Source organism: Mauremys reevesii, linkage group 9 (genome assembly GCF_016161935.1).
Source record: "Mauremys reevesii isolate NIE-2019 linkage group 9, ASM1616193v1, whole genome shotgun sequence".
Classification (NCBI taxonomy): domain Eukaryota; kingdom Metazoa; phylum Chordata; order Testudines; family Geoemydidae; genus Mauremys; species Mauremys reevesii.
In genome coordinates, this window is record NC_052631.1 from 30,614,714 (window position 1) to 30,640,723 (window position 26,010).

General features: G+C 44.3%; 1 protein-coding gene across 2 annotated transcripts in view; it reads left to right on the forward strand.

Moving 5' to 3' along the window:
• SLC9A9 (solute carrier family 9 member A9) overlaps positions 1-26,010 on the forward strand; it is a 342,765-nt gene that overhangs the window by 83,343 nt on the left and 233,412 nt on the right. For both annotated transcript variants that reach the window (XM_039488401.1, XM_039488400.1), the window contains exon 5: positions 24,060-24,175. In XM_039488401.1, the coding sequence (XP_039344335.1) occupies positions 24,060-24,175 (116 nt within the window). The remainder of the gene's footprint in view (positions 1-24,059; positions 24,176-26,010) is intronic.

Below are 26,010 nucleotides of genomic sequence, written 5' to 3' on the forward strand. Positions count from 1 at the left end.
CAAACCCCTTGGCTCCACCCCCACCACATTAATTTTGTTATGTGCCCCAATATGAAGGTGACATGTCACACATCACCTCCATATTGGTGCACAAAACAAAATTCATTCCTCACATAGACATAAAAAATTAGAGGGTACACTGGTACAGTGGCCTTTGACTGGAATCCACATAGCCAGCATGCCAGGCAGGGAGCCAGTGAAGCTGGCCAGTGGGAGGCACTGGTGAGAGTGGTGTGGGCTATGCCCCATCCCTTGGAGCTAAGCACACAAGGCTATCTCTACACTTGCACTTTGGTAGGTATAACATATGTCGCTCAGGGATGTGAAACAACTCACACTGACAGAGGTGCTGATGTGGACAGTGCTATGTTGGTGGGTGATGCTGTCCTGCCAATGTAGCTAATGCTACTCATTGGGGGTGGTTTAATTATGTCGATGGAAGAGCTCTCTCCCAGCAGCATAGAGCAACTACAGGGGAGACCTTACAGTCGTGTAACTGCATCAGTACAGTTGTGCCTCTGTAAACTCTCTAGTGTAGACATGGCCTAAGTCTGGGCTGCACAGAGGCACCTAGCTCTGCTAGTGATCCACAAATGGGGAGAAGGTAGGCACCCAGTTGCCTACATTGTCAGGGGGAGACGGGAACTTACCTCCGTTATAATCTTTAGCTTAGTGAGTAGGGTACTCACCCAGGATGCAGGAGATTCCCACTTCAAGTATCCCTCCTCCTGAGCAGGAGAAGGGAGTTGATCAGGGGTCTGCTACTTCTCAGGTGAGTGCCCTAACCACTGGGCTACGGAGTCATTCCAACTTTTTCTCTGGCCCAACTACTATTTACATATTCCATTGTTTAGTGAGTGGAACAAGTTAACCGGAGAGTTTGAGGGAGCCACCACATCAGAATATCCCGGAGCCTACTGGTTAGCGCATGCCCCCGAAACGTAGCCAGTCCCTGTTCAGATCCTTTCTCCTCGTGAGGAGGAAGGAAGGAAGGACTTGAACTGGGGGTCTCCCCACTCTGTGAGAGTACCCTGTCCACAAGGCTAAAGATTATAAGGGAGGGCTTTCTCCTCCTCTTCTCGTCTCCACCTCATTCCACTCCTGGCTATTTTGTGTGAACTTGCCTGAGGGGCCCAGTCTAGTAGGCCTGCTCAGGGGCTGCCTACTGGAGCAGTGTAACAGGGCGGTACTCACCCCTGCCGCGCCTCCTGCTGGTCGGTCCCGGAATGTCCCTCGGTCCGGCCCTGGAGCAGGTGACCCGCCTGTTCTCTGGCCCCGGCGTCCCTCCCTGGACCCGGTGCCCGCTATCTATAATTGGGTCTCCCCCTCTCAGGGGGACCCCACGCTACTATCCCCGCCTTGCCTCAGTAGTGGCTACTGTCAGTCATGGTCTAGCCCCACACCCTGGGGCAGACTGCAGTATCAGCCCACTCATCACAGGCAAAGGGGGTTTGGACCTGCTGCTTCGTCCTACCCCTAGGTTGCCCTCTGCAACCCCTCAATACCTGTTGGCCCACTGCTAGGCCGCAGCCTGGGGCTTTCTAGGCTGGAGCTCCCCGGCTCCTCAGCCTATTCCCCAGCACTGCTTCCCTCAGGTACCTTGTCTTAAGCCCTAAGCAGCCAGGCCCATCTCTCTCTAGAGCCAGAGAGAGACTCTTTGGGCTCCTGGCTTCCCTGCCTTTTATAAGGCCCTGCTCCTCAGTTTGGGGCGTGGCCCCCAGCTGCAGCCACTTCCCCAATCAGCCTAGCCTGAAGGCTGTCTTCTCAAGCCCTGCCAGGCCACTTTTTAAACCCCTTCGGGCAGGAGCAGGACCCACCCTGCTACAAGCAGACACACACACAACTTGGGGAGCTGAATGCCTGGTGTTCCTGATTTGTGAATTGCTCTGGGTCTTAGACAGGAAATAGGCATCTGCACACTTATCATGAGACAACAGAGTACATGCCCCGAGGAAAAACCGTAGGTACCTACAGAGTTAGGCAACAACCAGGCCGGAGTTTTGTGAACCTTAGTTAGTGGCACCTATAAATGGGACTTAGGCATCTAAGTACCATTGTGGATCCCACCATAGTGAGTTAAAAGGCCAGGAAACAGAGTCCTGGGTGGCCCAACTGGGCTCTAACCATTCAACAACCCTGCCTGAGTATGGAAGTGTGTTGTGCCATTGTATTACAACAGGCTAACATCTGCTAATGTATCTATTAACTAGTTGGCATTGAATTTAAATAATCACTATATAAATGTTATTAGAAGGACTTTCTTTACAGAATTAAAACTATTTTTTTAAAGTAGCAAAAATTGCAATACTATAATAGCTATAATCACAGGTACAAGCCTTAAATACTGTGTATATGGAATATGTAGTAATTTTATACAGTCACATCTGACCCATAATAAATAGTTGTTTAAAAGAAGATGCACTGCAGGGGAATAACACTTAGTACTTGATTACAGCACTACCCTCGCCCAGTACAGACCAGTTCAATATCCTGTCTCTGGCAGTGGCCACTACAATATGTTTCAGAGGAAAGTGCAAGAGGGCCTGTAGTGGATAATAATGAGACAACCTGCCCATTTGGGAAGTTTCTTTTTAATCGCAGTGAGATAGCAGTTGCCTTCTGCCTTAATTTTTTGTAAAACTTTCCAGTAGAGCAATTGAATTTTTTCAAATTTTGACTGACTTTTGAATTTCAAATTTTTGAAAAGGAAAAAGGAAAAATTGAAAAAGAAGTAGTGAAATTTCCCCTCTCATTGTTTTCCGGTGGTTTTGTTTTTTTAACCCAGTCCTACTTTCTAAAAAACCTGTGGATATTCTCATGCTACATATGCATGTGTAATCTTTTTTTTTTAATCCTTCTCCAATATCCTCGATACCGTGTGGCAATGAGTTTTCTATAGATTAATTAGCCATTGGTAGTACATTGCACTTCTTTTTGTCAGGTTTCAATGTGTTGCCTTTCAGTTTAATTGACTGTCACTTTGCTCTTGTACTATGAGAAAGGGTAGGCAGCAGCACCCAGCTCTACGTGCTCTCTACCATTGATTATTTTATATCATTCTTTCATTGTCTCCTCTCTAAATTAGTCAGTCCTGATGTCTTCAGTCTCTCTTCAGATGGAAGTCTCTTTCATGTCTGTAGTAACTTTCTCAATCCCTTTTCATTTGCAAAATCAATAGTTATTAATTACTATATGCATTTCTATAGCATCCATCCATCACTGTAGTACCTGGGTGCACTCATAGTTGTATCTAGATTTGTAGATTTTATCAATTTTTAATGGAATGCCAGCATCACAGTTTGCTTGCTTTTTTAAAAATGTAATCCGCTAGGTTATCAATCTGCTAGAGTCTTTGTTGGAGGTTCTCTCTATAACTAATACTCAAGCAGGTAGACCTTGATTTAAAGTTCAAACCCTTTGCGGCAAGATGAAATATTCAATGGCGCTATATTTTGGACATCCGACATTTGACAATGTTTCATGCCTCATGTGCCTCAGTAATTAGGAGATTTTTGTCAGCACTCAAAGATCAAGTGCATATTTTTCATTGCAAAGATATTCAGGTTTTTATGTACATACCGTATATTGCCTCTGATTTAAATTGAGCTCAGGAACACAATGGTCTTGAAGCTGTGTTGTATTCATTAGAGGAATATCAAATATGCATTAAACAGTACTGTACTTGTAAGCTGTGGTGAATTGGTTTCCATCTCGTTAATCCAAAATGTGGTGAAACAATAGTATATTAAGGACTGATAGAAAAACAATCTGAGACAGTGGGAGCCCACTTTATTCAGAGATTTCCATCTGTGTTTAATGACCTCAGTATAATTCACTGACTTCCCAACACCCCGTACACACACCTCTCTACCCTCCTGAGACATGATGAAAATTGAGGCAACAGTGAATGGAGGAAATGAGTTGCATCTCTCAAAAGTGAAGCCAGTTGCCTTAGACAGAGACTGCCATGTGAGGAAGAAAATACAACATATTTGAGTGACCTAAACTTATGTCAAGCCCATGTAACAAAGTACTGCATGATTTCACCGCATCACAAAATTCTTCTGTATAGAAGCCTATAATGGTTTTCCTATTCCCCTCTCTTTCTATAAAAGATTGATCAAGGCCAGGATATGCAACACAATAACTAGACTGATTTGCAGTGGAAAAATTATAACTGTAAAACCCATATAAGCTGCTAAAAATGTATTTGAAGAAGGCATCAGAATAATAACAGTATTCATTATCTATGGCAAAGTGACAGAGTATTAGAAAGAACAGACTGTGTTAAGCGAGGAGGTGCATCCTATATCTTAGTTATTTTTACCAAGTCTTTGACAGTGTTTAACAGAACTATAACTGTACATTGTGATCAGGGCCGGCTCCAGGCACCAGCATTCCAAGCTGGTGCTTGGGGCGGCATTCTGCAAGGGGCGGCAGTCCCTGTTCTTTTGCCCCCAAGCAGCGCACCGAATTGCCGCCGCGGGCGGGGGCAGGGGGGAAGCAGTCTGTGTGTCCTTAGGGCGGCAGGCGCGTTTCCATGGTGGCGGCAATTCGGCGGCAGCTTCTATGTTTAGCTGTCCGGGGCGGCTTCAGCTAAACATAGAAGCTGCAGCCGAATTGCTGCCGCCGCGGAAACGCTTCTGCCGCCCTAAGGGCACAGAGACTGCCCGCCCCCGCCCGCGGCGGCAATTCGGCGCGCTGCTTGGGGCGGCGAAAACTGTAGAGCCGGCCCTGATTGTGATAGTAGGGGTAAGTGAGGTGTTTTCCTAGTATCTGAAGTTGTCCAAAATGCTCATATGTTGTAACTGTTATTTTCCATGGTCATACATGTAACAATGCAATAACCAAGGTAATTCTTTTTGAAGTGTAACAATTATTCATTTTTCTTAAGCAAAATTCTATCAAACTTCTTAAATATAAGTGATGATGGATGAGCTTCAAAAGAATCATAAAGTGTTTTTCTGAGAACCCAGAAATTCATCTGCATATCCAGACTCTGAGTCCAACCTTGTATTAGGTGCTAAGCACCTTCAGCTCTTATTCAAGTCACAATGGAGTTTTCTTGTCTAGGGAATGAGTAAACCTGAAGGTCTGATTCTCCAATACCTTGTGCCTTGCAAAATGGTATTAAACAGTAACAGATTGCTATCTTGCAGACAGGGGCGGCTCTAGACATTTCGCCGCCCCATGCACGGCGGCATGCCGCGGGGGGTGCTCTGCCGGTCGCTGGTCCCGCGGCTCCACCGAAGCCGCGGGACCAGCGGACCCTCCACAGGCACGCCTGCGGGAGGTCCACCGGAGCCGTGGGACCAGTGGACCCTCTGCAGGCACGCTGCCAAAGGCTGCCTGCCTGCTGCCCTCCTGGCGACCAGCAGAGCGCCTCCCGCGGCATGCCGCCCCAAGCACGCGCTGGAGCCGCCCCTGCTTGCAGAACCCCCTCTGGCATGTCCAATTGGTACTCAGACCTCCTACACTGTAATAGAAGTCATAGGGCTGTTATCAGTAGCCCCAAGACTCACTGTCTCCATCCAAACTCAGTGTCTCTTCATCTGGCATTTGGATCATCCTGAACAGCCACAGCTTCCCAGAAAGTTGTGGGCCAGCAGTGCCATGTGCACATGTTCACGTCAGAATGTAAACCTGCAGAGCTGACGTATCTCAAGGGCCACTGTTGCTGATAAGTAACCTTTCTATTTCCTCTTTCTCACTCCATTCCTACATCCCTCCTGTTGCTAGGATGGAGATGTATTTCTCCTTCCTGTGCCCCTTCAGTGCAGGGAGGAGTGAAGAGTGCGGGACAGGGCTCAGGGCAGGGCTTTGGGATATGTGGTGCAGGAGAGGTGCGAGGTGTGGGCTCTGGCCTGGTACCACTTACCTTGAGCGGCTCCAGGGTGGCAGCAGTGCACAGCAGGGCTAAAGCAGGCTCCCCGCCTGCCTTGGCCCCACGCTGGTCCCAGAAGCGGCTGGCACCACATCCCTGAGGCCCCTGGGGGGCAGAGGGGCAGAAGGATCTTTGCGCTGCCCTCACCTGCAGGTACCTCCCCCAAAGCTCCCATTGGCCACGGTTCCCCATTCCCGGCCAATGGGAACTGTGGAGGGCGGTGCCTGTAGGCGAGGGCAGCACATGGAGCCCTCTGCCTCCCACCTCCCGGCGAGGGACCACAGAGACGTGGTGTCAGCCACTTCTGGGAGCGGTGTATGCCAAGGCAGGCAGGGAGCCAGCCTTAGCCCTGCGGTGCCACAGAGGTAGCAATCCTATGGGCTGGATCCAAAGTCCTAATGAGATGGATCCATCCCTCAAGCCATAGTTTGCCCACCTCTAATCTAGATGAAAGGCCCCAAACATAGTCTGCTAACTTTGTCTTAGCTCAACATATAAGATGTGGCCTGCAGGTCCCTAGTGTTACAGCCAAAATATACTCCAATATAAACCTATAAACCTATTGTAATAAAACAAATAATCAAACCTAAAACAAAATAAGAAACTTATAAGAAATGTATATATAGGCAAGCAAGCAGGATAGCCTTAGATGTATCTTATGTACCTGTTATATACATCAGTTCATTGCCAGCATACTTCTGTGGTTGAATTATTTACCTGTGGTCAGAATTTCCCCTTAAACTCCATTTTCAGCTCCCCAAATACTTGGGGTTTTCCGTTGGGCCATTTATCTGTGCAAAGTTTATCTGTTCAAAGTTCATAGGCCTGAAGCCTTATGCTCACTTGCTGAAGCTAATGTCTTACAGGATATAGGCCTGTGGGTTTCTTGCATTACAGCTAAATATAATGCAAAGCAGAATATAATGCAAAGCAGTAAATATAATAAAGGCAAGGTAGCCCACTGGGCTATAGGCAGAAGGTGTTGGGAGGCACAAGGGTGAGAAGAGGTGGGGCAGGGGTGGGAAGAGGTGGGGCAAGGGTGGTGCCTTGGAGGGAGGAGTGGAGTGGGGTGGGGCCTGGGGCACAGCGAGGGTCAAGCATCCCCAGGGAAATGAGAAAGTCGGTGCCTGTGGTGAGAGGGGAATCTTGGTAGCAGATATTTTCCTTGCATTGGTGGATAATGCTGAGCAAATGGGTTTCTTCTGTGGCACCAGTGCTTAGTGTCTCCCACAGCACATTGCTTATTCCACAAGCATTCCTGTGCCCCTTGAGGCTTGTATTCAGGAACTAAGCTTCTAGAATCCATGTGTGGAGTCCTGAAGCTCAACTGTTGAATGGTTTTGGCTTATGCCAGTACTAAAGATGCTTGTAAAGTGTTTTGGGTAACCTTGAATACAAAAGGATGTGTGGAATCACATTCTTTTCTGTACTACCAGATATTTGTACTGCCAAAGGGATTTTTTGCATATGGGATTTGTAAGGAATAGTTCAGAGTAAGTGTATTATCAGTTTATTGTTGTCTGAGGCACTTCAGTGGATTTTTCTGTATTTGCTTTGTTAATAAACGTTTATTTTAAATGAAAGCCCATGAAAATACCTTTTCGGGTGCCAACGCTGATTTGAAGGATGACAAAAAGAAGCACATACTAGCTAGACAGAGCATGTTGCACTAATGAGTCATTTCATTGTAACCAAAACAGATCATTTGAAACATTCCTCTCTATATAAAATTTTTTTAAAGAATTTACTGATAAGGTTGAAATGGTAGAATCCAGGCAAGGAAATGGATATTTCATTTTCATCTCTGCTATTTACATTTTGTGACATATTCTTAATTCTGACTAGTAACTCCTTTTATTAGTGTTGTGATGTAAATCATCAGTCAATCTCTAAGTAACCTGACACACAGAAGGAATAAAATCAACCTTCTTATACTTTTTCCATAGTAGTTTTATTAATTTGACTATTCACCGTGGAAAGAAATAAATGGAACGGTTTAATATTTTTGTGTCTTTTACTTCCATGCTTTCAATCTGCTGCCACCATCAGCTGGCTGCAGGCTACAAGATAATCATGTCTAGGTGCAGAGAGATTCTTTAGGGAATTAAAAAAGTAATGAAAAATTCTCTGTGGATTAGAAAACAGATCTGACAAGTAAGATTTAAGTTACGAGTCTCAGTCATGCTAAAGAGCACATTCGTACAAACATTTTAAAATCAGGACCTATGGGTTTTGAACCTTTTAATGCAATAAAAACATTATTAACAATGAGGTTCAATAGAAGTATGTGTTTCTAAATAACAAAAATGGAGAAACATCAGTAGTTGACTCACCATCATCAGATAGATTTGGATGTCTACATAGATCATACAGTGTATATGCTGTAGATCTTCATTTAGAAGCAGTGGCTTCTATTAAATTTTAGTTACATCCCCTGTGACTTTAAATTGAGGACGGCTTCTATTCCATTTAATTACTTTTCCCTGTAGCTTGCCTAGTAATCAGCTACTAATCAAGGGCATCTTCTGAACCACAATATAAATGTGTGTAATTTTTTTTTATTCATTGTCATATCTTTTTTCCTGTCTCTCTTTAGACATTGAGGGTCAGATGGAGCTATGCCAGTTTAATCCAGCTGAGGATCTGGCCCAGCTATTTTAGCAGGCAAGACTCAACAGCACATTTTCCCACCTGACTGCATCATTGGAGCAAATTTTTACCAGGGCAGATTTGTAGGATTTAGTGTGCTTAGTTTCACCTCACATGTACCTAAGGCTTGTTATGCAAGCTCTGAAAATCTGTGTGTTCACATTAACAGCCTATGTCAAATGTCAGAGAGAACCACTATCCCTCCAGAGGCTGTATTTAAAAATGTGACAGGGCAGAAACACTGATATTTCTTTTGTAATGTCTGTACTGTGTGAAGCATCTGCTCCACTGAGAGGGCCGTGTTAGGTAATTTCTCATGTACCCCTTCCTCCCTCACTCTTCCATGAGTTCCCTTAGGTTTCCATTTTTTCACCCTCTAGTTCAAAGTGTATGTGAGGCCACTAGTGAGACTTTCTGAGCAACAATGCCATCAGCACGTTTGCTAACATTTCTGTCTTTCTCTTTCATTCAAATCAGACAGCATAGTTTGGGGGCAGTTTCTTTGCTTTCCAAGCACCTGTCTGAGACAGAAACTTGGATGAGAATGAGCTGTCTAAGGGTATGGCTACACTTGCAGCTGTACAGCGCTGGGAGTTAAACCTGTCTTCGTACAGCTGAGTAGGGAAAGCGCTGCAGTCTGTCCACACTGACAGCTACCAGTGCACCGTTGTGGCCACATTTGCAGCATTTGCAGCGGCATTGGGAGAGGTGCATTATGGGCAGCTATCCCAGCGTTCAAGTGGCTGCAACGTGCTTTTCAAACGGGGTTGGTGGGGTGGAGTGTGACAGGGAGCATGGCAGGGAGAGAGTGGATTTTTGGAGCCGATACTGTGTCAGCACCCTGCCTTGCAAGCTCCTACCCCCTCCCCCATCCCTCTTGCACTCACTGAAAGCAAACAACAGCAGCTGTTTTTTTCCTCACAGACCAGATAAACAGCTGCTCCGAAACGGACCCCGCCCCCTCCCGCCCGCCGTGCTGCTTCTCTCCTCAAGCCCTCTCCCTCCCCCTCTCCTCAAGCAAACACTTCCTGTGGGCATTCCAAAGGGAGCCCCTTGCCTGTGCTCATTCACAGCAAACAGTAGCTGTGTTTGTTTTTTTGATAAGCAGCTCCGGGAGCCCCAGTTCACAACAAAACAAAGAGCAGAACGTTCACTTAAAAGGATTATGGGAAGCTTCCGGAGGCCAGTCACAGCGTACTAAGATTATTCCCTGTTTACACTGGCGTCCCAGTGCTGCAGCAGCAGCGCTATACTCTTTATTCCTCTCATGGAGGTGGAGTACAAGCAGCGCTGTAGCCACGAAGATACAGCGCTGTATGTGCCTTGCCTGTGTGGACGGGGAGTGAGTTATAGCGCTATAAAGCCACCAACAGCCCTGTAACTCTCAAGTGTAGCCTAAGGCTTAATCCAGAGAAGCCTGAGGCAGCAGGAAGAACATCTAGATCATCTGATGGGTTGTGACCTATTCTTTAATGGAGACCACACCTCCACCATTGCCAGTTATTTTCCACTGCCTTTCTGCAGAGGTTTGCAATCTCAGGGGTCCATCTGGACCCCTAACTGCTCTTTGATTCACATGTAGATTAATGTCTTATGCTGCTTTTCTTCAGCTGCAGTAAGCAATGGTAAGATGTTGCAGCCTTGCCTTGTGTGTTCAGACATCCACACATTTCTCATCTTCTGTTTAGACTAATGCATTGCACTTCATTTAGAGCCAGGATGCTATGGTGATGGACACCCTATAAATAATTAAATTAAAACAAATAATAACAGTGAGATTTTCAAAGGCAAAACCAGAAATTAGGCATTCAACTTCCATTGACTCCCAATGGGAATCAAGTGCCTAACTGCCCTTTGTGCCTTTGACTTTGAAAATCAGCCCTCTAAATGTCTGCAGCTTGTTAGGGGTAAAACCCCACTAAAATATTTAGGACAATAGGTTTAGAAATATGTGCACAGATATCACTTTTTCTTTAATATTATACATTTGTTTTGAGGCAAAGGACATAACCGATCACATTAAGATCAAGAGTGAAATAGAGTACAATCACAAAAATTAAGCATGATTTGAATCACTACGTCATTGGTAAGATTTAACAGAAATTTTCGCCCTAAAAAAAAGAAAAAAGAATGTAACACAATTTTTTCTTCTGTGAAATGGTTCAAATATTAAACAAAACTCAACTATCCAATACATCCTGCTACCTAGTGGTCCCACAAAAATTCTGCTGATTTTCAGTGAGTATTCCACTATTGACACACAGCTAAAACAGTTATAAAAGGAAATGGAGGAAAAGGTTTCAGTACAGGATACACCGCAAACCTGATCATAGAGCAGAGCAGGTAAGGTACCTGATAAATAGGAGAAATGAGAACCAAAACATTTCTTGATTGAGGCAGTAGTTAAGTCAAGAGATAAGTTTATTAGTTTTCTTCTTCTGAGAATTCAGGGGAGCTAGACTGACAGGTTATTAGGCTCTTTTCCAACATGGTTTTAGCAGAATTATTATGCTTGATAATTTATTTATATTATGGTCATGTCTAAAGGGCCCCCATCATAGAAGTGAAGCTGGTCAAAAATTTTCCAACAGAACAGTGTTCTGATGAGCGAGACACCTGATTGAAAAGCAGGTCTCTCAGAAAGTGACTGATGAAGAAGAAGCAAAGCATGTGCATCATAATATTGAGCAGCTGGACCCCGATGCCCCTCCGACTCTCCCCTGCATGCAGTGTGACTTAGAATCATAGAATCTCAGGGTTGGAAGGGACCTCAGGAGGTCATCTAGTCCAACCCCCTGCTCAAAGGAGGACCAAACCCAACTAAATCATCCCAGCCAGGGCTTTGTCAAGCCTGACCTTAAAAACCTCTAAGGAAGGAGATTCCACCACCTCCCTAGGTAACCCATTCCAGTTCTTCACCACCCTACTAGTGAAAAAGTTTTTCCTAATGTCCAACCTAAACCTCCCCCTCTGCAACTTGAGACCATTACTCCTTGTTCTGTCATCTTCTACCACTGAGAACAGTCTAGATCCATCCTCTTTGGAACCCCCTTTCAGGTAGTTGAAAGCAGCTATCAAATCCCCCCTCATTCTTCTCTTCTGCAGGCTAAACAATCTCAGTTCCCTCAGCCTCTCCTCATAAGTCATGTGCTCCAGCCCCCTAATCATTTTTGTTGCCCTCCGCTGGACTCTCTCCAATTTATCCACATCCTTCTTGTAGTGTGGGGCCCAAAACTGGACACAGTACTCCAAATGAGGCCTCACCAGTGCTGAATAGAGGGGAATGATCACGTCCCTCGATCTGCTGGAAATGCCCCTACTTATACAACCCAAAATGCCATTAGCCTTCTTGGCAACAAGGGCACACTGTTGACTCATAGTCAGCTTTTCGTCTACCGTAATCCCTAGGTCCTTTTCTGCAGAACTGCTGCCCAGCCATTCGGTCCCTAGTCTGTAGCAGTGCATGGGATTCTTCCGTCCTAAGTGCACTTGTCCTTGTTGAACCTCATCATATTTCTTTTGGCCCAGTCCTCTAATTTGTCTAGGTCCCTCTGTATCCTATCCCTACCCTCCAGCGTATCAACCACTCCTCCCAGTTTAGTGTCATCTGCAAACTTGCTAAGGGTGCAGTCCACACCATCCTCCAGATCGTTAATGAAGATATTGAACAAAACCGGCCCCAGCACCGACCCTTGGGGCACTCCACTTGATACCGGCTGCCAACTAGACATGGAACCATTTATCACTACCCGTTGAGCCCGACCATCTAGCCAGTTTTCTATCCACCTTACCGTCCATTCATCCAGCCCATACTTCTTTAACTTGCTGGCAAGAATACTATGGGAGACTGTATCAAAAGCTTTGCTAAAGTCCAGAAATAGCACATCCACTGCTTTCCCCTCATCCACAGAGACGGTTATCTCATCATAGAAGGCAATTAGGTTAGTCAGGCATGACTTGCCCTTGGTGAATCCATGCTGACTGTTCCTGATCACTTTCCCCTCCTTTAAGTGGTTCAGAATTGATTCCTTGAGGACCTGTTCCATGATTTTTCCAGGGACTGAGGTGAGACTGACTGGCCTGTAGTTCCCTGGATCTTCCTTCTTCCCTTTTTTAAAGATGGGCACTACATTAGCTTTTTTCCAGTCATCCGGGACCTCCCCTGATCGCCATAATTTTTCAAAGATAATGGCCAATGGCTCTGCAATCTCATCGGCCAACTCCTTTAGCACCCTCGGATGCAGTGCATCCGGCCCCATGGACTTGTGCTCGTCCAGCTTTTCTAAATAGTCCCGAACTACTTCTTTCTCCACAGAGAGCTGGTCACCTCCTCCCCATACTGTGCTGCAGAGTGCAGCTGTCTGGGAGCTGACCTTTTCTGTGAAGACAGAGGCAAAAAAAAGCATTGAGTACACTAGCTTTCTCCACATCCTCTGTCACTAGGTTCCCTCCCTCATTCAGCAAGGGGCCCACACTTTCCTTGACTTTCTTCTTGTTACTAACATACCTGAAGAAACCCTTCTTGTTACTCCTAACATCTCCGGCTAGCTGCAACTCCAAGTGTGATTTGGCCTTCCTAATTTCACTCCTGCATGCCTGAGCAATACTTTTATACTCCTCCCTGGTTATTTGTACAATCTTCCACTTCTTGTAAGCTGTTTTTTTGTGTTTAAGATGAGCAAGGATTTCACGGTTAAGCCAAGCTGGTCGCCTGCCATATTTACTTTTCTTCCTACACATCGGGATGGTTTGTTCCTGCAACCTCAATAAGGATTCTTTAAAATACAGCCAGCTTTCCTCGACTCCTTTCCCCGTCATGTTATTCTCACAGGGGACCTTGCCCATCAGTTCCCTGAGGGAGTCAAAGTCTGCTTTTCTGAAGTCCAGGGTCTCTGTTCTACTGCTCTCCTTTCTTCCTTGTGTCAGGATCCTGAACTCGACCATCTCATGATCATTGCCTCCCAGGTTCCCATCCACTATTGCTTCCTCTACTATTTCTTCCCTGTTTGTGAGCAGCAGGTCAAGAAGAGCTTTTCCCCTAGTTGGTTCCTCCAGCACTTGCACCAGGAAATTGTCCCCTACACTTTCCAGAAACTTTCTGGATTGTCTGTGCACCGCTGTATTGCTCTCCCAGCAGATATCAGGGTGATTAAAGTCACCCATGAGAACCAGGGCCTGTGATCTAGCAACTTCTGTTAGTTGCTGGAAGAAAGCCTCATCCACCTCATCCCCCTGGTCTGGTGGTCTGTAGCAGACTCCCACCACGACATTACCTTTGTTGTTCATACTTCTAAATTTAATCCAGAGACTCTCAGGTTTTTCTGCAGTTTCCTACTGGAGCTCTGAGCAGTCATACTGCTCTCTTACATACAACGCAACTCTCCCACCTTTTCTGCCCTGCCTATCCTTCCTGAACAGTTTATATCCATCCATGACAGTACTCCAATCATGCGAGTTATCCCACCAAGTCTCTGTTATTCCAGTTACATCATAATTCCTTGACTGTGCCAGGACTTCTAGTTCTCCCTGCTTGTTCCCCAGGCTTCTTGCATTTGTGTATAGGCATGTAAGATAACTCACTGATCGTCCTGGTGTCCCAGTATGGGGCTGGAGCCCTCCCCTCTTGCACTCACCTACTTGTGCTTTCTCCCGATATCCCACTTCCCCACTTACCTTGGGGCTTTGGCCTCCTTCCCCCGGTGAACCTAGTTTAAAGCCCTCCTCACTAGGTTAGCCAGCCTGCTTGCAAAGATGCTCTTCCCTCTCTTCGTGAGGTGGAGCCCGTCTCTGCCTAGCAATCCTTCTTCTTGGAAGACCATCCCATGGTCAAAGAATCCAAACCCTTCTCTCCGACACCATCTGCGTAGCCATTCGTTGATTTCCACGATTCGACGGTCTCTACCCTGGCCTTTTCCTGACTTGTCACTGCCTATCACTCAGGCCTGTAACCTGGACATCATCTTCACCTAAGACCTCTCTCTAGGATGATCAGACAGCAAGTGTGAAAAATCAAGACGGGGGTGGGCGGTAATAGGAGCTGGTAATAGGGGGTAATATAAGAAAAAGACCCAGAAATTGGGACTGTTCCTACAAAATCAGGACATCTGGTCACCCTACCTCTCTCTACGTTCTCACATCCAGGCTATATCTAAATCTTGCTGATTCTTTCTGCATAACGTGTCTAAGATTTGGCCTTTCCTATCCATCCACACAGCTCTCACCATGTCACATCTCGACAACTGCAGCATCCTTTTCTCTGGCCTTGACAAATGCAGTCTTGCCCTGTTCATATCCCTCAGAATGAGACTGCAAGGATCATTCACCTAGACTGTTGCTTTGACTATGTCACCCCTCTCTTTATATCCCACCACTGGCTCTCTCTTCTCTAGTATATCAAACATAAGCTGCTTGTCTTCTCTTTCAAGGCCCTTCACTGTTAGTCCCCACCCTACCTATCACCTCTCATTCATTATCGACTGCTTCTGCTCCGCCCATGACGTCAGCCTCCATTGCCCACATATTAAAGTTTCAAATAAGAGCCTTCATGCTTTCTCCCAGCTGTCCCTCACACTTGGGAGATTCTCCCCATAAACATCCACAAAGCTACCTCAGTATCCTCCTTCCAGTTCCTCCTTAAAGCTATCCTTTACCAGGTAGCCTTCAAAACACTTGACAACGATTAGGTCACTGATGCATGGTTGCCACTGCCTATCATGCTAACCAAGATCATTGTTTCCTTGTACTTCCCCATCTGTCTGTCCCTGTCTATCTGTTGTCTTTTCTCTGATACCTACATTCTATGCTCTTTGGGGCAGGGACCATCTTTTTGTTTGGTGTCTGTCCTGTGCCTAGCACAATGGGGCCCTCTCCATGATTAGGGCTCCTAACTGCTCTAGTAATGCAAATAATAATAATTATTATTATTATTAATATGTCAATGCCATCAAAACTTTTAATGGAAACCAGGAAGGGCTGCCCCCCTTGCTGCTGATTTCCTGCCAGGCAGCCACTAGGCAGGTGTCCCAGACTCCGCAGGCATCCGGCTACATGGAACAACCAGTTCCATAGATTCCTGCCTGACAAAATCATTGCAATCTGAAAAAAATCTTGTTCAGTTTTTCCTAAATGGAATTTTTTACATTTTTCCTCCCTGCAAAAAATGTTGAGATGTTTGGTTTTTCATTCTGCTTCAGACCAATTTTTTTTTCTAAATCTTACAATTTGTCATAGGAAGGAAAATGATTCCCAGAATTCTGTTTGCTTTTTTGACTGCTGCTGCACACTGAGTGGATGTTTTCAGAGAACTATCCACAATGACTCCAAGATCTCTTTCTTCAGTGGTAACAGCTAATTTAGACCCCAATCGTTTTATATGTAAAGTTGGGATTATGTTTTCCAATGTGCATTACTTTGTATTTATCAACACTGAATTTCATCTGCCATTTTGTTGCCCAATCACCCAGTTTTGAGAGATCCTTTTGTAGCTCTTCACAGTCTGCCTGGGACTTAACTATCTTCAGTAGTTTTGTATCACCTGTAAATTTTGCCACCTCACTGTTTGCCCCTTTTTCCAGATCATTTAAGAATATGTTGCATAGGACTGGTCCCAGTAGAGACCCCTGGGGGACACCACTATTTACCTCTTTCCATTCTGAAAACTGACCATTTATTCCTACCCTTTGTTTCCTATCTTTTAACCAGTTACAAATCCATGAGAGTTGCGTTGTATCAACAACCTTTGTTTTGATCTGAAATTGTACCCCAGTGGGCCATAGACAGTCAGGAAGAAACTCAAAATAACTGCCCATTTACATTTATTTACTGTTTTGTAGCTGATTCTTTAATAATTCTATTAATCAAACACTAAAAGGATTGTTGCAAGATGATGAAAACAATTTGATTTGCTAATATAGAGGGGGATATGAATTCCCTAGAAACACCCTGTACATTTAAACTGAAATGGTATCACCCATAAAATTAATATGACTCCCTTCTCCTCACACCCCAGCCCCTTTCACCTTATAAAAGCAATAGCAATCTCAGTGCAGGCCATTTCCTGGGATTAATGGCAAGCTGTCGCAAAAGTGTGCTTTCCTCACTGGATTTCCATTAAAAAGCACTCCTGATGTGCAGTACTGTATGATATCACTGTGGTTGGGAACTCAAATATCCAGCCAGGTCCAACTTCCAAATATATTCTTTGTTGTGGAATGGAAGTGTTTGCACTAGCTCATTAACTAATAATTTCAAGAAACCCATTATTAACATTGCTCAGAGATAAATTGCATCCTTGCAAAGTATCTGCTGTTGGCTTGGGACAATCAATGGTTTTCACATAATAACCTCTACATGTAACTGACTGTATAAAATGATATAGGTAGGCTGACATTTTCAGCTAAGAAGAATTGATGAGCAAGAAAATAGAGGGACAGATTCTGATCTCAGTTACAGTAATGTAAACCTGGAGTAACTCCAATGATTTTGAGTGGAATTATTCTGGGTTTACTCTGACTTCAGAATCTGTCAACTGCATCTTATTTAAATGGAACTACCATGGATATATGTTTGTGTAACTGAGATTAGAATCTGGCTCACTATGCAATATAATAAATACAATGTCATTTCAAATGTAAATAAAACAAACTAAACAAATAACATACTCAGCCTGTCATATTTCCAGAGAAATAAATTCACATACATTCACGTGTGTATACTTCTATTTTCAAATTTTATTTGTATAAATCTCTTTTATATTGTGCTGCAAATGTATAAATTATTTTCTGGGAGCAAATCTTCTGCTGGTGTGAATGGTCATAGCTCCACTGATGACAATTTACACCGGTGAAAATTTGCCTATGTGGGTTTTTGGTTTATATTGTATATCTAGAGGGCATTTTAACATTTTTAAGGCAGAAAAGATGACAACAACGCTGCCTGTTGAGCTGGCTAGAAAAACCCTAAATGAAATAGAAAGGAACCAGTTTTATTTAAATGTTCTTTAAAATGTCTGTAGCCAACTGTTATACTTTTTTACATTTCTTATGGTCTCTCTATTAAGAAATTACCTTCATTAAAATATGCTATTTCTAAATGAGAGATGAAAGTCAAAGTGCTTTTAAATTTAATTCACTCTATGTTGTCTTACTAAAATGGTTAGTTTGGTCTTGATCCTGCTCCCACTGAAGTAAATGATAACATTTTAATTGTCTCTAATTGGAGTAGAATCAGGCCCTTTATCTGTATCCCAAAAGACCCTTTAAATTGTGTTCACCAAGCAATAAACAGTGACACAATCACCTAAAACGTAACATTGTTTTTCCGAAATGTATTAATGGCCCAAAATATAGATGGTGATGTAAACATAGCGAACATAACATTTCATTTTCCTGTCTATTTAAAATAAAGAGCCAGATCCTCAGCTGGTATGAATTGGGTCGCTCCATATTTTTCACTGTAACTGTGGATCTTCCCCATAGGCTTTACCATATAGTTTATTCTATGTACACAAATATTTATGTCCAACCTGTCATGCTTTGGGGGTTAATTCAGTGAGGATTTTGGAATTTGAAAAGTAAGGCCCACGTGCATGTCTAAGTGTGTGCATGCTTATATGAGTGTCTGACTTAACTTCCTGGTGTTCACATAAATATGTAATTTCACTCCTGTGTGTGCCTGCATATATTTGAAACCTTGAGCCTCTGCCTTCATACAGGTTTTGCTGGTTTAAGCCATCATTGTAATGATATTTAGCATAACTTAAGTGTGAATATCTTTTTTTAAAGAAGGCAAAGACAAATATTATTTATGTTTGCTAGTCTTTATCCTGGTTCCAGTCATGTGTCCACATGTCTGGAAACCCCACCACTGTTGGCACTAATTGGCCGCATTATTTCCGGTCTAAGCAGAGGGCCAAGAACTGAATGGTCATGCAGACAAATACTGAGATTTGCAAAGGTCTGAAAGTGAGTTAAATACTAAATTTCCACTGAAGTCAAGTGGGCATTGGATTCCTTTCTTTCTTAGGTACCTTTGAAAATCCAGAATGGTGGTATGTACTCACTCCTAGAGGTGATACCTCCAGGTAATGTTTGAGGCACATTTGTGGAGCCTCATGGCAGCTTCTGATCTGTTCTTTGGATAAAAGATGTCAGTATACAGCTCTGTCTCATCAGTCTGGCATCTTTTGCAAGCACTGAATTGACAAGCATTGAAAATATTCTGTGCTCTATTAGAATTGATACCAAAGACCAGAAAGGCAGCTACGCTCAGTATTTAAACAATACCGAAACACTTAATTTAGCCAATCAGCCAAAACTTCACTTAAAACAAAAACAACAACAAGGTTCTTAACTGAACTTTGGTACCTCCCGTCATCACTGCAAGCAGGTCAATACTTGCAATTCTTACCAAGAATTACAGCTATGGTGTGCAACATTTTCACATCACAACAGCAGATCCAAACTCCTTTGTGAAAAGCCCCATCCTCTGGAGCAGGGTATGTGTGGAGAGAAGAAAGGCTCACTCCATTCTAAAGTCTGATTCTTCACTGCTTGGGGAAATAGAAATCATTCATCAAGAATAACCACAGCTGGATAAACTGTGTGAGAACAATTTGGGGTTAACTATCTGCTAAGTAGTCTATACAAATACAAGCACCACTCCGCTGGGCAATTGAGGAATTCTGCAGTAATGCCTCTGCCTGCTTCAAGAACAATCGTCATTTAATAGACTTAATGTGTTTTAGAGAAACTACAACTTGATAAAGGATCTAAGAACAATTTTAATTAACTATTAGGCTAAATGTTTTCAGTACTGCTTAAATTGCCATTCTGATCTTCTGTGTCTGTCACTTTAGGGCATGGCTACACTTGCAAATGTAGAGCACTTTGAGTTAAACCAGCCTTCGTAGAGCGCAGTAGGGAAAGTGCTGCAGTGTGTCCACGCTGACAGCTGCAAGCGCACTGGCATGGCCACATTTGCATCACTTGCAGCGGCGCTGGGAGTGGTGCATTATGGGCAGCTATCCCACAGAGCACCTCTTCCCATTCTGGCACTGTGACTTGTGGGAAGGGGACGGTGGGTGCAGGGCATTCTGGGTCCTGTCCCAATGCTCCGTGATGCATCAGTTCACATCCCAGCAATCCCTGTGCTTCCATCTACATTTGGTACCATCCTTCAACATGTTTGTACTCCGTGCCGTCTTCCTTTTTCATCTGCAGAAATGGAGTCTGAACTGCTGAGGAATATGCTGACGAGTCTCGCCAGCACATCACGTTTGGCAGTCGAGTTATTCCTTAAGATCCAAACTGACAGTGAGGAATCCGAAGATATCGACTCGAGTAATGCATAGGATATGAGATTGCTTATGGCATTCACGGACATGCTCACCACCATGGAACAGCACTTTTGGGCTCGGGAAACAAGCACCGAGTGGTGGGATCACATCGTCCTGCAAGTCTGGGATGACGAGCAGTTGCTACAGAACTTTTGGATGAGAAAAGCCGCTTTCATGGGACGGTGTGAGGAGCTCGCCCCAACCCTGCAGCGCAAGGACACAAGATTGAGAGTTGCCCTGAGGGTGGAGAAGCAGGTGGCTATTGCAATCTGGAAGCTGGCAACTCCAGACAGCTACCGATCGGTCACTAGCCAGTTTGGAGTGGGAAAGTCGACCGCTGGAATCATGTTGATGCAAGTTTGCAGGGCCATTAATTGCACCCTGCTCAGAAGAACCATGACTCTGGGTAATGTGCATGACATTGTGGCTGGCTTTTCACAAATGGGTTTCCCTAACTGCGGAGGGGCAATAGATGGAATGCATATTCCAATTCTGGCACTAGCCCACCTAGCCTCCGAGTACGTTAATCAGAAGGGCTATTTCTCTATGGTTCTCCAGGCACTTGTGGATCACTGTGGTCATTTCATTGACATTAATGCAGGCTGGCCTGGAAAAGTGCATGACTCACACATCTTTCAGAACACTTGCCTGTTCAGGAAGCTGCAAGCCGGGATTTTTTTCCCAGATGAGAAGATCACTGTAGGGGAAGTCAAAATGCCCATTATGATCTTTGGAGACCCTGCTTACCTTTTAATGCCCTGGCTCATGAAACCCTACACAGGGAGCCTTGACAGCAGCAAGGAACGGTTCAACAGTAGGCTGAGCCAGTGCAGAATGATGTGGAGTGTGCTTTTGGCTGTTTAAAGGGCCACTGGTGCTCTCTGTATGGGAAGCTGGACCTGGCCAATGACAACATCCCTGCGGTTATATCCACGTGCTGTACCCTCCATAACATTTGTGAAGGGAAGGGTGAAAGATTTACTCAGGCATGGAACTCGGAAGTTCAACACCTGGAGGCTGAATTTGAACAGGCAGAGAGCAGGGCTATTAGAGGGGCCCAGCGTGGGGCTGCAAGGATTAGGGATGCCTTGAGGGAGCAATTTGAGGCTGAAAGCCCAGTAATGCCTGGTGCCCTGCATGGGAGTGAAGTGCAGTGGTTCCAATCTTAGTAGCAATCTGTGTTTGTTACACTGACTTGCAGTGCCTGTTGCTTTCCTGGGCTAAGGTATCTTTTACACTATGCAATAATAAAGAATGTTTTCAAAGCCAAAAAATCCATTTATTGAAAAGAAAATTCATTTATTGAAAAGAAACACAACTGCTTGGGAAACACAAAGGGCAAGGGGGTGGGGTGGGGAACGGTACAATCACAGATTTGCATATGTCATGTTATCATATTCAGCCTTCCTGTCTGGAGTGCTGTGCAATGAGTGCTGCACTTCAGGATGGCTATAATGCATGGTGATGGGGGCTGAGTGCAGTGGGTAAGGGTTATAGTTTTCAGGGCCGGGTGGTGAAGCTACAGGTGTTGGAGGCAGCTGGTGGTGATAAGAACCTGGATGTTGAGGGAAGAGGGTTGGAGGTGACATGGGGGCAAAAGGGAAAGAGTTTTTGGACAAGGGCTGGGGGCAGAGGGGGCACAGTAGTGCTCCACCTGCATGGCTACAAACACCTGGATCGAGTCCGCCTGGTGCTCCATGATGCTTATCAGCCGATCCGTGCACAGGCGCCAACTTTTTTCTGCACCAGTGGGTGCTCGCGCCCCCGCCCCGACTCCACCCCTGCCCCAAAGTTCCTGTCTTAACTCTGCTCCTTCCTGCCCCTATTGGACCCTTCCCCAAATCCCCGCCCCAGCCCCACCTCCTCCCCCAAGCACGCCGTGTTCCCCCTCCTCCCACTTCCCTCCCAGGCTTGCCATGTGAAACAGCTGTTTCGCAGTGCAAGCGCTGGGAGGGAGGGGGGAGAAGCAGGACACAGCAGCATGCTCAGGGGAGGAGGCAGAGCGGAGGTGGAGGTGAACTGGGGCGAGGAGCTGCCAGTAGGTGCAAAGCACCCACCAATTTTTCCCCGTGAGTGCTTCAGCCCCAGAACATCCATGACGTTGGTGCCTATGGATCCATGCTTTGCTGCCAGAGCTCCGCGCTTTTGTGCCGGCGCTCCTCATTCTGGTGGCAGATCCTCCTTTCACTCTCCCTCCACTCCTGCATTTTTAGATTCTCATTAAGGGACTGCTGCATTACTTCATGTAGCATGTCTTCTTTGCTTCTACGTGGCCACTTCCTAATTCTTTGGAGTCTTTTGGCCGGTGATAACATGGACAGCTGAGATCTCAAGGTTGCATCTGTAAAGGCAAAATGCAACACTTAACAGAGGCAGCATTGTTCACACCAGACAGAGCAATGATTCCCCTGTACTTAAGGGCAAGCACAGTCTACACATGAGCATAATTTGCCCATCCCAAAGCTGATTGTTTCACGGCCGTACTGTCCTCTGGGTTTCTGTGCCTTGGGGAGAGCCAATAGCTGCAGGGAGCCCCTATACTGAACACAGTCCCCACATTTTCCACAGGAGTTCATCCTGGAAGATATCTCGCTGCTGAGGGTGACCTGGGAAGCAAGGGAGGGCTTCTACTGCAATACGGCTTCCGCCCTGGCCCATATACAGCTTGCCTGTGTGCAGCAATGGTTCCCCCGCCCCTCATGCACAGTGGCGTGGACATGTTAACCTGACTGAGACAAGGACCACAGTGGCTCTCCCAAGAAACCTGTGCAAGCACATTGCCCAAGTTCTGGATGACACCTTTGAAGAGATCACTGAAGCTGATTACCACGATGTGAGAGAGCACATCAACACCCTATTCCACATCTAAGCATGCATGCAGCCCTAACCTTCCTTGCCCCAAGAGCCCGCACTGAATAACTTCCTTCCCAAAATAAAAGCCGCTTACCGGGAACCTCTTCTGGTGTTTGTCCTTCCCCAAGCACCAGCTGCCGCGACTGGCTACCTTCCTCCTGGCTTGAGAACAGCTCCTGGCTGCATGCATCTAGGGATTCCGGGGTGTCTTTCTCCTGCTCAGCATCCTCGCTTCTGCTTTCCTCCTCCTCCTCCTGTCCTGTTGAACTGGGCTCTGAAGTGTCCATGGTGGTCCTCGGAGTGGAGGTGGGGTCGCCCCCAAGTATCGCATCCAGGTCTTTGTAGAAAAGACAGGTTGTGGGGCCACCACTGGAGCGGCGGTTTGCTTTGCGGGCTTTGTGGTAGGCATTCCGCAGCTCCTTCACTTTAACCCTGCACTGCAGTGCATCCCGGTCATGGCCCCTTTCCATCATGTCCCTTGATATCTGCCCGAAGGTATTGTGGGACATCTCCAGGAGGCCAATTAAAGTGATAAAGTCAAGTGTAGTGTCTACACTTGCACTTTGTCAGCAAAAAATTTGCGCATAAAGCCTTATGTCTCTTGTCAGGGTGGCTTTATTTTTGTCGCCAAAACAGGGCATTTTTACCGCCAAAAGTTGCATCGCAGAGTGTATGTATTCACTCTTTTGCCAACAAAACTCTGTAGTGTAAACAAGGCCTTAATGTTTTTTTGTGAAACTGGCAGTACTGTAGCACCACATTTTAAAACCTGACCTGTTGACTGATTGTTTTTGGGAGTGTTAAATATCCATCTCATTGTGATGACTAACCTGTGGTTTTAACTCAGTCTATACTGGAAGCATTAAACACACACACAGAGAGAGAGAGAGAGAGAGAGAGAGAGAAAATAATCCATTTAAGAACATCAGAACAAGTCAACACAGCCACTCATGTCACTATGTTTGTGTGAAGGCTCTATAACGTTTGACAGATTACTTTTGATCATCTCTTCTTAAGATGACTTTATTTTATTTTTGTAAAATAAATGGCTAAATGTATTGTCATCTGTCAGCAGGTGAATAAATTGCTAATATTCAGTAAAAGGTTTTTGCTCTTCAAATGTCTAGACAATTTTGATACAATATTTCAACAGCTGAAACAGAAGGCGATTTATATGACAGCAACAATTTGTGTTCAGTACTCATACAATAAGTGTATTTAAAAGAAGTTGCAGAAGACAAACTAGTGGTTTAAACAGGAAACTATTTAGTGTTGTGAAATGAAGAGAGTAAAAGTGGAAGACTATGTCTGCATCTCTGTCTTTCTTTTCTCTGACAGGTTGATAATGTATGGCTTTGTGAAGGCCATGCTACATGTTGGCCAGTTAAAAGGAGAGGATTTTCACTTCACAGACTGTTTATTTTTTGGCTCGTTGATGTCTGCTACAGACCCAGGTAATTGTTTTTTTGTTTTTTTTTTAAGAGTCCTTCTACTGACTTTAATGGGCATTAGATCCTGCCCTTAATTATCAATGTGCTTGTAGATTTTCTAATTGTAGATACCTTAATTCCTGATAGGTTGTCATTGCATATGTAATAATATGTTAAATATAGAAATGGGCAGAACTAAAGCCCCAGGTCCACACATCCCTGAACTTTGGGAAAGTTCTGATCCAGATCCAAACTTTGCAGCCCAGACCAAACTCTAGCAATCAGCAACCAATATTGCATGTAATTTAATGCCTACTTACATAAAGTACCTAAACCATCTCCAACAGCTCTTCCAATATTCAGTCTTGTCTTGTTCTCTCATCCAGTTTCAACATTTCGGACAGTGTTATTTGGTCCCTTTAATTCTATCCATGCATTTTCAATTTCTCAAAGAGACGGAAATTTGAATTAAATGCTTAATTGCTTTAATGATAGACAGTCACAAGCATTTCACTGTGGTCTAGGTTCTGCTAGTGGACATACAATAGAATGTTAACCATTAAAAACTGTACTAATAGGAGAACTTATTTTACTTATTATTGTTCAAATACTGGACCTTGATGTGTGCTGCTAGGCTAGGAATGAGAGTGGCACTTTGACACATGATAATTGGTGATTTCCTAACAAAAGAAATTATCTGGTCAAGTGTTGTAGAAATAAAATGGAATAATAAATTACTAGCTGAGTACAAATTGTATTTTCCACCTGATTTTTCATCAGTGCATTGGATTACAGGGTGTTGTTTTTTAAATAAATGGAGTGTAATTGCCCTTGGTTGTGAAAAGAGATTAAGCCTAAGAAGGTGGTAAAAACTGATCTGTTGACAAGGCAGAAGTTGTTTCATATGAGCTTCTTATTTATCAGATTAATGACAAAATGGAACAATTTTATATTATATGTGAAGAATATAGCTCTTAGAAAGGTAAACACAGATGTGCAAATGAGAGGTACAGAATATTGTGACATAAGTGTTGAGAATGGGAAGACAGTGATGTAGCCGTCTAGGACTTGTTTTTGTTTGTTACTTTCTCATACATCGTTTTGTATAAAATCAATAAAGAGGAGGTTCTCCAATATGCGAGATGCTTTCCTACTGAACTTGCATTTGGACTTGGACTACCACTGTACTTGTGTTTGGACACACTGGGGAAAGTGTTTGAGGGTCTTGAAAATATACCTAATACAGATTAAATCTGGAAACATTGCAAGCTACTGTAGAGACTTATGAAAATATGTTCATCTATGAAGGAAAAACTGTAATACTGAGAATTTCCTGAAATACATTTTAATATTCTTCATTGCCTAAATTTTTTGTTAAATTCCCCTAAAAATCTCTGCAATAAATTTTGGGATGCCTGAAATCCCCTCTAGTTTCTGGAATGTAACCACGCCATCTCTGCAATACAGCTTTTTTTATTTTCCATGGCCCACAGAAAACAAGTTCTGTCTGTCCCTATTGAATCTTTCATTCTACAAAATATGTCTTCCCATAATAATTCTTTAGAATTATCAGAAGAAAATGATGTTCCAGGCAAACCTTCAGATGGACATTTTACTTTGAAAAGCACAGGCTTCTCTATGCAGAATTCTCCCGTCTGTGCTTATGTAAATGTAGTTTTAAACACCAGAGTTATGTGTATATTTTTTATAATGCTGATCAAGTGGCATAATTTATCAAAAGTAAAGCAAATCAGATGTAATTGGAGGTATCATCTATTCTCATTACAGAAGAACATAATCAATCAGTTGAGAACTCTTGTGATCAACTGGATAATTAGTGCTATTACAGGTGCAACTTT